The 16389-nt window shown below is 33.0% G+C and overlaps 1 protein-coding gene across 1 annotated transcript; it reads left to right on the top strand.

The window, feature by feature from the left end:
• Positions 1-11466: 11466 nt before the first annotated feature.
• LOC103440653 (synaptotagmin-3-like) lies at positions 11467-15625 on the top strand. Its single transcript, XM_008379347.4, has 12 exons — positions 11467-11827; positions 12636-12734; positions 12845-12895; positions 12988-13111; positions 13475-13593; positions 13701-13802; positions 13905-13979; positions 14088-14164; positions 14241-14490; positions 14608-15000; positions 15079-15207; positions 15328-15625. Exons 1-12 carry the CDS (start codon positions 11717-11719, stop codon positions 15454-15456), a joined length of 1659 nt encoding a protein of 552 aa, XP_008377569.3. The 5' UTR covers positions 11467-11716; the 3' UTR covers positions 15457-15625.
• Positions 15626-16389: the final 764 nt, after the last annotated feature.

Consider the following 16389-nt stretch of genomic DNA (forward strand, 5'->3'; position numbering starts at 1 on the left):
CATTTAAGTTTTTAGCAATTCGTAGGCCAATGAGAATGTAAAAGACTGACCAATACCATCAAATTGGTGAGATTAGATCTTCATCTTCTTTCCAACCCCACCACACCCCACTGGAGAAATTTTTAGTTGTAAAAAGAACACAAGTGGTACACCACGTGTTTTAATAGATGTGGTGAGAAATTTTATTTTTTAAGTTAATAATTTTTTAACACACATTTCCCACAATTTGTATAGTAACACGTGATATACCATTTCTTGTACCAATCACACTGAAAAATCTCTCACCCCAGTGGCCCCCTTTTCATTTTTTAATTTGTCTATGACGACAGACGACATACAAACAAATTCTTTAATATTCAATACTTAACTAAGTGGTCTTGTTTTTCTAAGTCAACAAACGTTTAGGCCTCGACGAGAGATTAATTTAGCTAGGACTATTCATTATATTTGAAGGGATTTTGAAGAAAGTAATGGATGATAGTTTTTATTTATTTATATTTTTTAAGTTGAAGATTACTCATGAAGAAAAGTTATCCGTTTTAATCCTATTATTTTTGTGGAGACTAGTAAAGATATATTTTCTTCACGAGTAACCTTCAATTTGGACAAAATATGAAATTTCATTCATCTCTTCCTTCAAAATGCTTTCAATGTAATGAATAGTTTGATCCAAGTTAGTCCTCCTTATCAAACGAGGCCTTGTGGTGAAATATATGCCCTACAACTATAACTAAAAACCCTCACTTTTTAATTAAGAATTCAATAACACCTGTGAAAAATATATAGGATTGGCAATGATACACTTACCTTAGAATTTACATAAATCTATATATGTTAGGATCTGGGGATCCATGTTTTTTATACATGTTTTTGTGGAGTCGATTTCGTAATGTATTTTAATGATCCAACTGTTTATCTTTTATGTTTTACCTCAAAGATCAGGTTTATCAAAAGTCACCCAAATTTGTAACCATATGACTGTTGGATTAAATTTAGTGTTTCTTTATAAAACCGCATTCGTCCATTTTCTTCATTACAAATGAATATCTTAATAGTTTTGGATTTTCTAATTTTTTTTTTATAATGATGTTCTATGAATGATGTACTATAATATAGATGGTTTGGATTTTTGATATACATATTATGAAGTGGACCTTACAAAATGGATATCAAAAGCATATGCTCCTAGATCCTAACCACACACGCACGAACTGTTGGTAGGTAAATCAAGTTGGATTTACATCAATCGTAGCCCAAGGCAAGATTGATTATGAATTTGGTTATGGAAGGCAGCTCAACCATTGGAACAGTCAAGGAGCGTATAACCACCATGGAAACCAGCAGTAGAAAGGCAATTTTGACCCACCACAACCATACCAACCAAACCCATGGACCGTTGCTCACTAAAAAGGGTAAAGAGACGAGGAAGGGGGAGTTGCAAGGCAGTGAGTGAAGGTTGAAGTAAAGGGCGTAGAGGAAGAAGGAAAAAGGGTTGTCGCCGTTCCTAAGAAGTAGCAAGGGGGCCGGATGATTGGAGAAGAAAAAATTAGGGTTCAGTTTTGGATCACATGAGGAGAGATAGAGAATATGGGGGATATTTTTATTTTGAAAAAACAAGTCTTTAACCTCATTAAAAATGGTTCTTTATCGCTACTTTAAGATTTTCTATTTCATTTTTAGTCAAATTAAATCAGGTGACTTATATTCATGTGACATACTTTAGAAGATAACATTGTTATTTTCGTTTCTATAAGCTATTGACGTTGCATATGGGTGCACAACTAACAGCCTATTTACCCTCCGAAGCAAACTCCTTTGCACTATTTTTTCAAAAAAAAATTATTATACTCATTAAAAATTGTCAATTTAGCTTCACATACATTTCTCACGACTTAAATTGAGGAAAAAATTGATGAATAGCTTCAAATCTTACAGCATGGATTTTAGAATTTAGGTAGAATTGTTTTACATTCAAAATATTTTAGAATTTATGTAGAATTGTCATTACTCTATTTAAGGGAGAATGACAATTTGGTGAAACATCCAATATATATATATATATATATATATATATATATATATATATATATATATATATATATATATATAATCCTTATTTAATTATAATTTTTAAAAAAGAATGATGGGGTGATCCATAAAATATACCATTTAAAAAAAAATTAACTAAAAACTTTGAGAATTGAAAAACTCCGTGGGATAGTTGTGTGTGTGTGTGTGTGTGTGTTTTTTTTTAATCAATTTTTAAATTCAATTTGTAAGAAAAAAAATAGAGGTGTGCTAGTTTAAAATTAAGGCAATACAATCATATTCTAGCAATTGGCAAGAATATTGCTACAAGGGAGGCATGCAAAACTCAGAAGTCATAAGACGCCGTTGCCTAAAGAATAATAGTTAGACGATGATAATGGCTAACATAATGTCCATGCCAAGTAGTATTCCAAATGCATACGATCGAACCTCCCAACTCCCCAAAGATCATTGCTTATTGGCTATTTCGAGAAGTCTACATCCTCTCTTGTTGGACCACAAAGGTATATTTGTCCATATACACCGGTGACAAAAGTGCCGAAATTTTGTGAAGTCTGTATGTATAATAGACGTTCTTTTCGCCATTTTAACTTGGGGATTAATGTTCAACAAACGTTACTTTGACTTTGGGATGATTTTTCTTATAAAAAAACAAAGACTGAGATTAGTTCTATACTTGTTAAAGGTCAAATGTTCAACGATTAGTATTTTAATTTTTCTTAAAACTTTTTTCAATATACAACAATAGTTTCACTAAAGGGGTGAAAAATTTAGGCTAAGTCATACAATGTATCAACATAATAATTTGGTGTATATCGAACTCTCCATTGACAGAAGTTTGACTTAAAATTTTTCATTTACAAGTCAAGAACAAAAACACTATAGCATACTATTAGTAACTTTTTTTTTTGGGTTTTTGAAGCAAAAATTATACCGCTTTTGTTATAGGGAAGTGATTTTCACACATCTCTTTTAGCCTCTTACACCCTTGTTTAATTATAGTAGTTGATTCTGGTTAATTTATTCAATTTAACGACCATAAATAAAGAGATGTATTTAAGAAGCTTAAAAGGGTGTGTGAAAATCACATCCCTTATTATAATATAAGAGTTAATACAAACATCAAAGAGCACATTCTAGAAAAAAAAAATCCAAGAGGTTGTCCTTAATCCAAAGAGACTTCAACAAAACATAAAAGGCGAACTTGGCCAAAGTAGTTGTCATCGTACTGGTTAATTTGAGGAGTGAGACAAGCCCGAGATTAAGTACAGGAAATCATCCACGTCTCGGAATCATCAACACCCAAACTTAAAAGATTGAGACGACACTCCAAAGCCAAAGGAACTTCATTCCTAATGAAAAAGTCAAACACTTCATGAATTGGCACATGAGAAATTTTAAGGACAAAAACTTCAGTATTACGAGCAAAATGACACTCTTTGACAATGAGCAGAGGTGGCCGACTCCAAAGAAGACCTGACAAGGAACCAACTAATGTCCATACGTACCAATATGAACTTTGCGTCAACACCATCATCAAAATTACCAGAAATTGCAGAGTAGACCTAGAATGAGTCGATAGCTATCAAGATTCAAAAAAGAATATTGGCACAGTCTTTATATTTATTTTTTACCTTCAAGGAGCTATACAAGATGGAAAATCTCATGTACGATTCTATAATAGTGATGGTAACAGTGATAGTATCACCGACTAGAATTTTCTAACAATTCAAGTACAACTAATATTGCAACACAAAATTAAAATGCTCATTATGAGAGACTCACAAATAATCTCATTAAGGAGATACTCATTGACAGAAATACTAATATGAGAAGAAACTAAGAAACTAAGGGCAAGTGGCCCTTTACTACAATGGTGGAAATGAGTTGAGCCCTTGCATGATGGTGTAGGTTCGAACTTTGTCGATGACTAATCTAACAAAATCTATCGTTTGACAAAAAAAGAAGAAGAAACTAAGAGAATGAGAGGTTGCCACCAACCCCAAAACAGAGCAAGAAGCCAGCGACGACTATAGATTTTTGGATTAAATTTTTCTTTTAAGATTTAATTCTATACTTAGTTAAACGGTCAAACATGTTCAACAAAAATTAATCCAACTTTAAAGATGAGTTCCTTACACACAACACTGAGGTCATTTACTTGTTGAACGGTCGAATGATTATAATTGTTGTTCACCGGTCACGTATTGTATCAAATACTTATGTTACTTCTTGGTGGTCACATTAAACTATAGTATTATTGTAAAATTAAAAATAACACTTTACTAAAATAATATTTCGATTACATTAAATTCCAAATAAAATACCACAGTAATGGTATGAAAACGAAAACACTGGTAACAATAGTATTGAAAATCAAATACTACAACGTTAGTAATGAAATGGCATAAAACAATGTTAAGATTCGAAGTACTTCGATTATATTATTAAAACTGAACACAGAATAAATATCAATTTTGAGATGAAATTTCTGGACTCCATAGTCAAAATCTAATACACATGTTGTGCTTTTTTGTCAATGTTTCTTGTATTTTCATATATTCTCCATTAAATTCTTAGTTAATTAGAAAATATTTGTTCAAAAAACAAAAAAACCCAAAATGTCATTATCATACTTGTGTTTTCTTGACTAGCTAGGAGTGTTTTGGCTGTTTGATCCACCACAATCTTGTTTGTTTTTTTTTTCTTCTTGTACTTTTCTTTCTTTTGGCCTTTTATATACAGTAAAGTTTCGATAATTTAATAATTTCAGTTTTAAATATCTTTGGCTGGTTTTGACTTCATATAACGTGCTACATTAATAGTTCGTTAAACTTATAAGATATTACATTATAAAAAATTCATATAGATCCCACACAGCATACAAATTAATAGTTTCATGATACATATTGCTTTTGCTTGGTTAATAAAATAGAATAATGTAATACATTGAATAATGTACAATCTATTTTTTTTCAAAATAAGTAGATTCGTAAATTTTATTTGATTAAACAAATACAAAGAACTGTTAGTTCGTAAAATGAGAGACTAAATACACTGTACAATATTTATTTACCAACATGATCCTCTCCGGATTCTTTTGGTGAGGATTTTGAGAATTCGTAAATCATGTTCGTTCATTGTACATTGTGCGGTTCGTTTTTTTCAGATACTGTTTGTATTTAATTTAAAATGATTTCTAACCGCACGATGCACGATGAATGAATATGATTCACAGATTCCCAAGATCCTCACAAAGAGAATTTGGCGAGAATCTGGATTTATTTATTTATAAAGGTACGATGAATGAATATGATTAACGGATTCTTAGGATCTTCATAAAGAGAATCTGGTGAGAATCTGAATTTATTTATTTATAAAGGTTTAACTGTAATGAACTTGGATTGCACAGGTGGTGGTTTCTCCAAATCAATGGGTATGCGACAGCGTCATCATCGGAAGAGACTTGTTCACTTACAACATGTGGATTTGATACAATTCGCAATCAAAATCGCAGCAGGTCAGTAGACTCTGGCCTAGTGTGGGGCAAATTGACCTTTTTACCCTCTGAATGTTTCGCACGTGGACATCACGTATCCAAGACAACAAAATGTTAGATAGACCTATAAAGGGGTGTGATATCCACACACCTCTTTTTACTTCTCACACACTTTTCTAATTTTCGGCCGTCGGATCGGATGAAATGAAGAAGATTTAACGGATAGAAATTAACAAAGGTGTGTGAGAAGTGAAAATGGGTGTGTGGATAGCACATCCCAACTATAAAAACTTTACACGATGAAAGATGAAAGAAATTGACTAATTATAAAAGTTCAAAAGAGTAATCAATTAAAATTAAAGTTGATAGGAGAAACCGGCACCTCATCACAAGTTCAAGAATATATCGGGAACCTCTTATTATAATAGAAACTTATAGTCTTCATAATTCACAATTCACACCATCGCATTACACAAACAGAGTAACATAATTTCACGATTCAAATCAGTTTCTATCATTTGAATATCCAATAACAGAAGGCAAAAATTTAAATAACTAAAAAAAAAAAAAAAAAAAACAACCCAAGAATTGGGTCGTTGAAAATGTGATTGAATTCTCGACCTAATTGAATTGAACATGCATGCATGCAGCTGTGCTCTAACTTAGTCTCAACTCTTTATATTAGCAAATTGCAAGCTTCATACGGCAGCTAGCTAGCAAGCTATAGAAGAGGACTACACACTCTTATATAAAATTTCCGTTTGAATCTTAGGTAATGAATGTGGACAAGATTGACTACGTGGATTATGACTGTGACATTAGAACTTAAGATGAGTTTATCCAAGTTCGTTTTTATAATAGTTAAATTGAATACTGGTTCTGTCTACTTCTAGAAGCAGAGATAATAGATTAAACTTCAATTGTTTTTTAGAGACCGTTGGATGGCTATTTTGTTTTCACTTTTTACTTTTTTTTTTTTTTTTAAATGATTTGCAAATGAAAACTGAAAATCCTTTGGTAACTGCTTTTATTAAAAAAGAAAAGAAAATTGAAACACCAAATTTTGAAAACTCAAAAAAGTGTTTTACTTTTTGGTTTTTCAGTTTTCATTTTTATGAAATTTGAAGGTAGTTACCAAATGAGTTTTCATAAAAAGTGAAAACAAAAACTGAAATTATCAAACGGCCCCTAAATTTTCATGATTAAGGGTGTGATATTCACATACCCCTTTTTACTTCTCACACACTCTTCTAATTTTCGGGTGTCCAATTGGATTAATTGAAGGAAATCAAATGATATAAATTAACCAAGGGTGTGTGGATAGCACACACTCTATAGTTATTGCAAGATTGTTTAAGAAAATCATGGTGGATATAATTCAATTAGGTTTGTTGAATCGCTAATTAAAGTACAAGTATTTTTTTTTAACAAATGATATTATCTACATTAAGGGGGAGGGAGTGAACTTAGCCTCACAATAGGCTATCAATAGTGTGGTTCAAATTCGTCTTTGGCGAGAATCGAACCTAAAACCTCTCACTTACAAGTGAAGAGGAATATTATTAGATCATAGTATTAAGTAGCAATTAAAGTACCAATATTAGCTGGTGCAAAAACAACCGTAACGAGCATTAACAAGAACTATATTATAGTCATATTTAGGGCAAAAACAAATAATAACTTAGAAGCAACAGCAACCATAGTAATGAGCCCACATGGCAAATGAAAATTGCTCCCTTGGCCATAAGTTGACAATAGATTTCTTTTTAGAACTTTGATAGTACGAGAGAATTTTATGAATATGAAAAAAAAATTACATTTAGTTAGGGAACATAGACCTTACCCTTTATAAAGCAAGAAAAACAAAATACTGGAAAAGATGGCAGACATAAACCTTATTCCTCTTGAAAACGCCGGATTCACAACTTCAAATTTTTGCCGGATTCACAAGTCAACACCAAATCTAGAACTCTGGATTCAACTCCACACATGCCAAACAACCTCTTGAGTTCCGATCTTCGAAAATATTTTGGTTAGTTTTGATGAACGTACCAATGTATATATATACCTAATATATTTGATAGTATAATTTATCTTTAATATTTTTTTAATCCCATAAATTATGGGTTTTATATAAAATCTCATTAATATAAATAACGACAAATTTTATTTTTAATTTAAAAATATTATAAACTACATAGAAATACATTATTACAAAGATTTTAGTCAAATAATATTGGTATTTAGGGACCCAATCCAAAGTCTCCCTTTATTATTTCAAAGGTATATTGTTACCTATTTTAATCTATTTATTCAATCAAAATTTTTTAGTATTTTCTTTTTTTGTTGTAATCGTTTTTAATTTATATGCCATATAATATGGGATTTTAAATCCCATAATATGTCAAGTAATTAATATCAAACATATGAAAATACATATTAATAGCAATAATGAGGTGTACAAAGTCAAGGGACATTGATAAAAAATTGAATACTATTAAGGATTTAGTCAAATAATGTTAGTTACTAGGGACCGGATCCAAAGTCTCCCATTTTTTTAACCTTGCATTCTTTAAATTCGCCTCTTTCCTCGTCAATTCTTGGCTTCGCCGTTGATTGAGGAGGGTATTGGCATACATATGTTTCCTTGATAAGTAACACATTTCTATCTTCAAGTTGGACAAATTGTATTTTTCCTTCCTTTCAACATACATGCCTCAAATATAATGAGTAATCCATTTCATTAATCCAATTCTAGAAATAAAACAAAACTCAAGTACTTTCATTAATTAAGTTTCCACGTTATCATTTTTCCATGATTAAGGTCAGATATAATTATAAAGGCTGCTGCCTCCATTTGAAATAAACTTTTCGACGTTGTCTGCAGGGTGGTGGAAGCAGAACTATGACCTAATTTTTTCTTGGTCTCAGATGGCCTGATCAAAGTCTCCTGTATATGTTTTGGTGCTTTTTGTGTGACGTAAACTTTCATGTAAACACACTTTGTGTCGTGTGTGTATGGCATTGAATTTTTTTTTTTTTTTTTTTTGTCATTTATGGCATTGAAATTGATAGAGCTGGGAATGTAGGAAGGAAATCATTGGGTGTTGTGTGGCTACAGGCTACAGCAGCTTTGTGTCGTGTGGCTACAGCAGCTTTATGTGGCATGATACATGTCTAACTATTGTGTGCTTTGCAGTTTAAGACGGAAAGTAAGAGGAATTCTCTCACGACAACGCAAGGTTTCGCCCAAAATACCAATTTTTTGAACATAGAAAGTTGTTAACTGTGACAATACAACCGTTACGTTTCGTTTTGGTTTCTATCCTTTTAAAGTCTTATTTGGTGTGATATCCAAAATATTCAAATTTAAGAGATTACTTTAGCATGGGTAGAAAAATATCACTAGATTATATTATTAAATAACATCATAATGATTAATAGACCAAAATAAAGCGCAATTGAAACTCACTAGCACGACTAATTTCAAACACAATTTATCAAACACTCAATTATTTTACTTCACAGAACGATAGTATCTACAATAAGGGAGTGGGGTGTGGACTAAGTCTTACAATGTGCTTGCTATAATAATGTGGTTCAACTTCTCCTTTGGTGAGCATCAAACCTAAGACCTCATACTTACAAGTAAAAAGAATACCAATAGACCATAATACTAAGTAACAATTACTTTTTAAATATACAATAATATCAAACTGTAATTTAATATTACGGTCTAATGGTATTTCTCTTCATTTGTAAGTGACAGCTCTTAGGTTCGATTCTTGCCAAAAGCGAATTTGAACCATATTATTGTTAGAAGATTGTGAGGTTTAACCCACTTTCCCATCTCCTTCGTGTAGATAATATCATTTGATATATATATATATATATATATATAACTGGCCTTAAGTCCCATCCAATTGGCGAATAGCACAGTGGCTAATACAAGGTTGGGCAGACACTGTAGATCTTCAAGTTCGTGAGTTTTATCTAAAACAAAAAAACAAAAATAGCTGAATATGCAATGTAAAGCCCATTTATAGATGTCGAAGTGATTTTAGCGTCAGGTTGGAGGAGGCCCAAATTCTATTTCTGGTTAATATTGTTTGCGACATAAGTTTTTGAATACTTTTCCAAGTTTACCTTCAAACATGACCATACTTGAAAGACTATTCAACTAATTGTGGACAGTTGGCCGCACCAAAATGCTGACGGGGCCAGCGAGACTTTTTCAATATTTGCAAGCGAAGTTAAGAAGGTTCTAAGTTTGGGGAAGAGATCCCTTTCGGATCTTTTCCACTAAAGCCTACTAATCAATTAATCCGAACTTTTAAAATTTGATCCAACGGTTAAAATTATTATAACATTTAAAAAGGCTCCCTATTTGTAATTATTTGATTAAATTTCAAAGATCCAGATTAATTGATTGGTGGGCTTTGGTGTGAGATATCCGGAGGGGATCTCTTCCCCTAAGTTTGGATTACTTATTTCATCAAAACCAATAAATAAATCAATTTTAATCTAACAAGAAAACAATACTTGCAATGTCTCACTGTAATTTTTATATTTTATTTGTTAGAAATGAGTGGTCTCACGTCCAGAAAATGAGTGTAGCAAAAATGAGAATGCTTTGTTGGATGTGTGAGTACACGAAAACAGACAGAATTAAGAACGAGAATATTCAAGGTAAAGTAGGAGTTGCGGCAATTAAAGAGGAAATCGGTTAACGTGGTTTGGATATATGAACGGAAGATTTACAGATTTTCCGGTTAGAAAATGCGATTATGAGACAAAGCTCAAGTAAAAAGGTAGAGGAAGACTTGGAAAGAGACTCTAAATAAAACATGGATAACATAGAGCTAACGAAAGACTTAGTGCAAAACTAAGCACAATGATGTTCTAAGATTGCCGACCCACATATTGAAATAAGACTTTATTGTTGATGCATATGTTAGAAAAAAAATTCAAAGATGGATGCCCCCGAAAACAAGAAAATAGTGTCCTCTGGGATAAAAGGAAAAGAAAGAAACAATGAACAGTTTAGTAATGCTAAGAACAAGAAAATAATAGTTGATGGGCATCTTTTCTATTGGCTTCTATAGATTTGTTTTCTTGCTTTGTACCGTTTGCATAGTGCGTATAGATGACAGAACCAATGTAGAAATGAAAAACATTTTGGTTAAGGTTTATGCACGGATTTGGATCCTCTCCTAAGCTCAGAGGCTACTAATGCTATTTTTATATTTTCGAAGAGTATATTCTGAGAATTGCATAATTTGACCCATCGTAAATATTGTCCCATCAAACATACGAATTGTTAAGGTTACCAATATACTTTGCCTCCATTGTTCCCACCCCGTCTCCTCCATCGACCCAACCCCGTCGAAGATCGGTGTATCCAAGTATTGTCCTTAATTAAACTTTTTCTAGCCAATCAAAGACTAGTTTGTAATTAAGTAGAAATAATTTTCCACTAATTAAATAAGGAATTGTTATTAGCATTTCAAAAATCTCATTTTACACTACTCATAAGTGTATTTTTATTTTTAATTATAGAAAGTTTGAAGTGCAAAATGAAATTTTTAGAGTGCCAATAACAATTCTCAATAAATAATTTGTAGAAATAGAATTTCACATGACTCATATTGTGTTTTATCGGTAGCAACACACTCCTTAAAACGTATTATTAGTCAATTTAGTTACATATAATAGTCAATATGATTCTTGAATTAGCAAACAACGATTCCAACGAAACTAAGGTATATATTGTGATTTTCTACATAAATCTAAAAGACTAAATCCAATAGAATTTTTTGACCGAAAACAAAAGCCAATAGAATTTTCGACAGCCTGAAAACAACCATAATCCCTATAATATATAAATGCCACAAAAGAAAAAGAAAATGAGATCATCCATATATACACTTTGAGGTTTACGTGGCCTTCAAGCTGTAGCATTTACAAGATACAACAACGATTTCATTAGGTCATTTCATAGTCTGTGTTTAGAGTTACAGCTTACGTTTCTTCTGTTTTGGCGGTTTGAGTTGTAGAGTTTATTCGAAACGCTTCTGATCAGCATATTCTCTTCTTAGAAATCTATCGCTGACATTGTTGTTTGCTGGGAATGTGGCTTCTCTGAGTTTTTTAGGGAGGTTTTAGAAGATGGGATTTGTGAGCAGTTTATTGGGAATTCTTGGTTTTGGAATCGGAATTTCTCTTGGACTCTTGGTGGGGTTTTTCCTTTTTGTTTATTCAAAGCCCGAAGAAGTTGAGGTAAGTCTATTTTCTTATTGTTCTTTGTTTGATCATTTATTTATTTGATAAGATTTATACTTGTTGAATTATTTACCCGTCTTGCATAATTTACTTTCTTTTCAAATTGATTTTTATCTGGTTTCCGGTCAGATTTTGATTTTTCCAGATTGGCAGTTCAAACTGTATGTTCTTATGGGACTTCTATTTTCCATGGGAAAGTTCAAATGGAAAGCAAAGATGTCTAATTGTTTCTTTTTATACAAGCAATATCAGGGGAGGGCCAATCAATCTTAGGAACTCTTAGTGCCAGGATGAATGCTCGTAACCAACTAGTAGATGGCTAATTGTATTTTTCTTTATTTCACCAGCTCAGTCTTAATTTTAAAATGTTGTGAAGCTCTCATCCTGGATTTATTTTCACACTCAAAATTTTTAATTTATTTTATGTTCTGATGTGAGAATGCAATGGTATTAACTGTTCTTTTCGAAAGTTGAAAAACAAGCAGCTGAACTCATTTGGAAGACTCTACAAAGATGGTAGAATAGTTGCATAATGTGGGTGTTTAAACTCGAATTGTTATATTTGTTAAGAGGAATTAAAATCACTTGACTTTCTTACTTTTTCATCCTAATTATGACTTTGATTGTCGCATTAGCAGTCAGCCATCAACTTTCTCAGTAAATTACTTCAAAGGATCAATTAAATTAAATTCTGTGTGTACTAGTGAAATTCAAAAAGTGCCAAAGACTAAGTTTATAACCCGAAGAAAGTTAAATCATGTCAAACATGTCTGCATTACTTATATTAACTTGACATACTATGCAGGATCCAGTTTGCAGACCACTTTATGATTTAGATGAATTTGCCTTGCAAGATCTTCTTCCTGAAATTCCACTGTGGGTGAAGAACCCTAATTATCATAGAGTTAGTATCGCCTTCCAATCTCCACCGTAGATTTTCAATTATTGTTTCTCTTGCTGTTCCTAAGCTATATCTTTATCCATTTTGTGTTGGTTATAATCACAACTTTGCAGGTAGACTGGTTGAATAAATTTATTGCAGATTTATGGCCTTACCTTGAGAAGGTGATATATATTTTAATTTTTTGTCACTTTTTATTCCTTTTGATTATTGTTATTGTTGTTAGTTTGATATGTGATTTTAACATTATTTATAGGAAATTGCGGGAACAATAAGAAGCGTTGCTCAACCTATATTTGATGAGTACATTGGGAAGTTTCAGATTGAGTCAATTGACTTTGAGAGAATAGATATGGGAACTCTTCCTCCTATTCTTAACGGTGAGTTTATTCACAGCAATATCTAATTCGATTTACTGCATAATTGGCGTGCACAAATAGTTTTCAATTTCATAGATCAGTATTTCGATTCTCTTCTGAATAATTCATTCAGTCTTTGTCACATCGCTGATTACTTAAGTCTCAGTATTAGGCTACATAACTTAATTCCCCCAACAAGAAAGAAAGAAAGTACGATACGTAATACCTGAAATTCAGGAAATTTTGAGCAACGCTTGTGACCTAGAAAACATATTGATGCATAAATGTATACATTATAGTGGAAAAGTTCATTCCTAGTAGCAAACAAACATCGTTTGTTTGTCCTTGTGGTGCTATCATTTATTTTTGTTTACAACATTTCAGGTCTTGAAGTCTTCGAGACGAACGATAATGAATTAATCATGGAACCATCAATTAAATGGGCAGGAAATCCCAACATAATTCTGGTGTTAAAAGTTCTGTCTCTACGAATTACAGTTCAGGTAAGAACGTAAGGAAACATTTCTTGACAGAGGAACAAAGACTTTTTGTAATTTGTTTTCTCAATGTGGATGCATTTGTTCAGAAACTTGACTAAACTTCATTTCAGTTAATAGATATACAAGTATTTTTGGCGCCAAGAATAGCTTTCAAACCGCTCGTGCCTTCCTTTCCGTGCTTTGCTAACATTGTGGTGTCTTTGATGGAGAAGGTGAGCAGAAGGCACCAATTGATGCGTATTTTTTTTCGTGCCTTAAAAGGTTGGATATATAAGATCTGTTTTGTATGCTGAATTTCTCTCAACTATCTGCAGCCTTATGTAGATTTTGGAATGAAAATATTGGGAGCCGATATCATGTCCATACCCGGCCTCTATCGTTTTGTTCAGGTGCTACACTGGTAATACTTTCGTGTTGAAGTTGGGATTTTATCTAATTGTCTGACATTTGAATGGTTGGTTGGATTTGAATCAATTATGTGATATAATTTCCTGCAGGAGACTATTAAAAAGCAAGTTGCAAGCCTCTACCTCTGGCCTCGGACTCTTGAAATACCTATCCTTGATGTTTCAACGTAAGTTGATCTGAGATGATACAGCTTTCTGCTTTGGTCACCTTCTCTGAATTTTATGAATTTTTCATTTATACAGAGTGGCTGTAAAGAAGCCGGTCGGAATACTACACGTGAATGTTGTTCACGCGGTTAAACTCTTGAAGAAGGATATCATAGGATCATCCGATCCTTATGTCAAGCTCAGCCTGACTGGAGATGGGTTGCCAGCAAAGAAAACAACTATCAAGAAGAAAAACCTGAACCCCGAGTGGAACGAGAAGTTCAAGCTTCTTGTGAAGGATCCCAAGACCCAACTTCTTCGGTTACAAGTCTTTGACTGGGACAAGGTATCCTCTCTTACCCCCTTTACTTCTTTCAAAATACCAGATCAATGGAAGCAAAAAAACCGTGTAGTTATGTTTTAGATGGCTGTTTCTGATCATTCTAGTTTGCTCTTCCTGCAGGTTGGTGGGCATGATAGGATAGGAATGCAGTTAGTTCCTCTCAAGCAACTTACACCCCATGTGTTGCAAGAGTTTAAACTTGATTTGCTCAAGGACACGAATATTAGCAATTGTACAAACAAGAAGCAAAGAGGGCAGCTTGTGGTGGAACTAACTTTTGTGCCTTTCAAAGAAGACATAAGCAGGTTTAGTGGTGGATTTAGCGGACCTATTGATTCAGCACATAGGAGAAACGAAAGCGGAATCGACATGTCAATGTCATCAGATGAGGGAACCCTAGGTGGAGCAGGTTTACTATCGGTTATTATTCAAGGAGCCGAGAATGTGGAAGGGAAGTCCCACAACAATCCTTATGCCATCCTCCTATTTAGAGGAGAACAGAAGAAAACACATGTAAGTTTTGGTTTTAGTATGGTTAGCAGCAACGTAATAATCCCTCTGGTAACATATGATACAATTTGGCTTCTTCAGATGCTTCGGAAAACTCGTGATCCCCGATGGAGCAAGGAATTCCCTTTCATGCTAGATGAGCCACCTTTGAGTGAGAAAGTTCATATTGAGGTTGTGAGTAAGAGGACCGGCATTAGTTTCCGTAGGAAGGTGTGAACTAGTTCAACCATTTATACTTCCATTTACACAATTAGTATCAGTAAACAAGTAATCTCTGCACGTAATTGACAACATTTTAACTTATGATTTTCTTTCAACTGTTATGCGTAGGAATCTTTGGGATATGTAGAAATCAATCTACGAGACGTTGTGCACAACGGTCGGATCAACCAGAAATACCACTTAATCAATTCAAAGAATGGAGTGATACAGGTTGAGATTAGCTGGAAGATCATTTGAGGAATGGAGAATGCAAAGCTCAGAAATAGAGAGGGAAGGTGGATTTGCCTAGCTCATACTAGAGCTGAAGCTGTGAATTTATAACAGTGTTAATATACAAAAATTGTAGTAAAAAATATACAAAAATTGTATACGAATTCAAAAATAATTTAAGTTCATTTTTGGTTAATGTGATTTTAATTGTCTCAATTTTGGATCTTGTAGTTTAGCAAACGATGCAATTCAAGAACATGTTGCATTTTCATCCATTTAGTACGTGAAGGGAAAAAAACAACGTGCTTCTCAAATGCATGGGCATTTTAGTAACTTTCACAAATTGTATTGAGTGTGTTAACCATCTTCGACTTCAGTACATACTACATTACGATAAAAGAAACTTATTCATACGCTACACCATCATTTAAGAAAAAAAAATGAAGAAAAAGCTCCAGAAAAACAGAGAAAAACCAGAGACGTATACGTATTCAACTTTCATTTAGATTTCAATGTTAGGTTTTCCGGATATAACAGTACAAAGTCTTTCAAAAATTGATTTTTTTTTTCTTATAAGAAAGCCATGAAAGTTCCTTACCGAGAAACTCACTTTTTGCATCCCCAATGTCATCTATATATGAGAGGTCCGAGAAAGAGGCTCTATTTGTATTTTTTTATGATACTTAAACAGGCGGTAGCTCTGCAGAGATCTTTTTGGATGAGAAAAACAATTCATTCTACTAAAAAGGAATAACCAGAGGAACAATTGGCTATAGCTATACCTCTCCCGATTAACAAAGCATGAGGAAGGGGCAAAGTAACTCAACTAGAGCAAGGGGCTGCGCAGTTCATGCTGTTGGAATTTAGGATTATTTTATTGTTTGAATTTGAACTTAACCCGTTAGTATTAGGGTTTTGTTTTTTGGCTTATTAGGGTTAGGTTAGTTCTCTATATATATG

Source organism: Malus domestica, chromosome 07 (genome assembly GCF_042453785.1).
Source record: "Malus domestica chromosome 07, GDT2T_hap1".
Taxonomy (NCBI): Eukaryota; Viridiplantae; Streptophyta; class Magnoliopsida; order Rosales; family Rosaceae; genus Malus; species Malus domestica.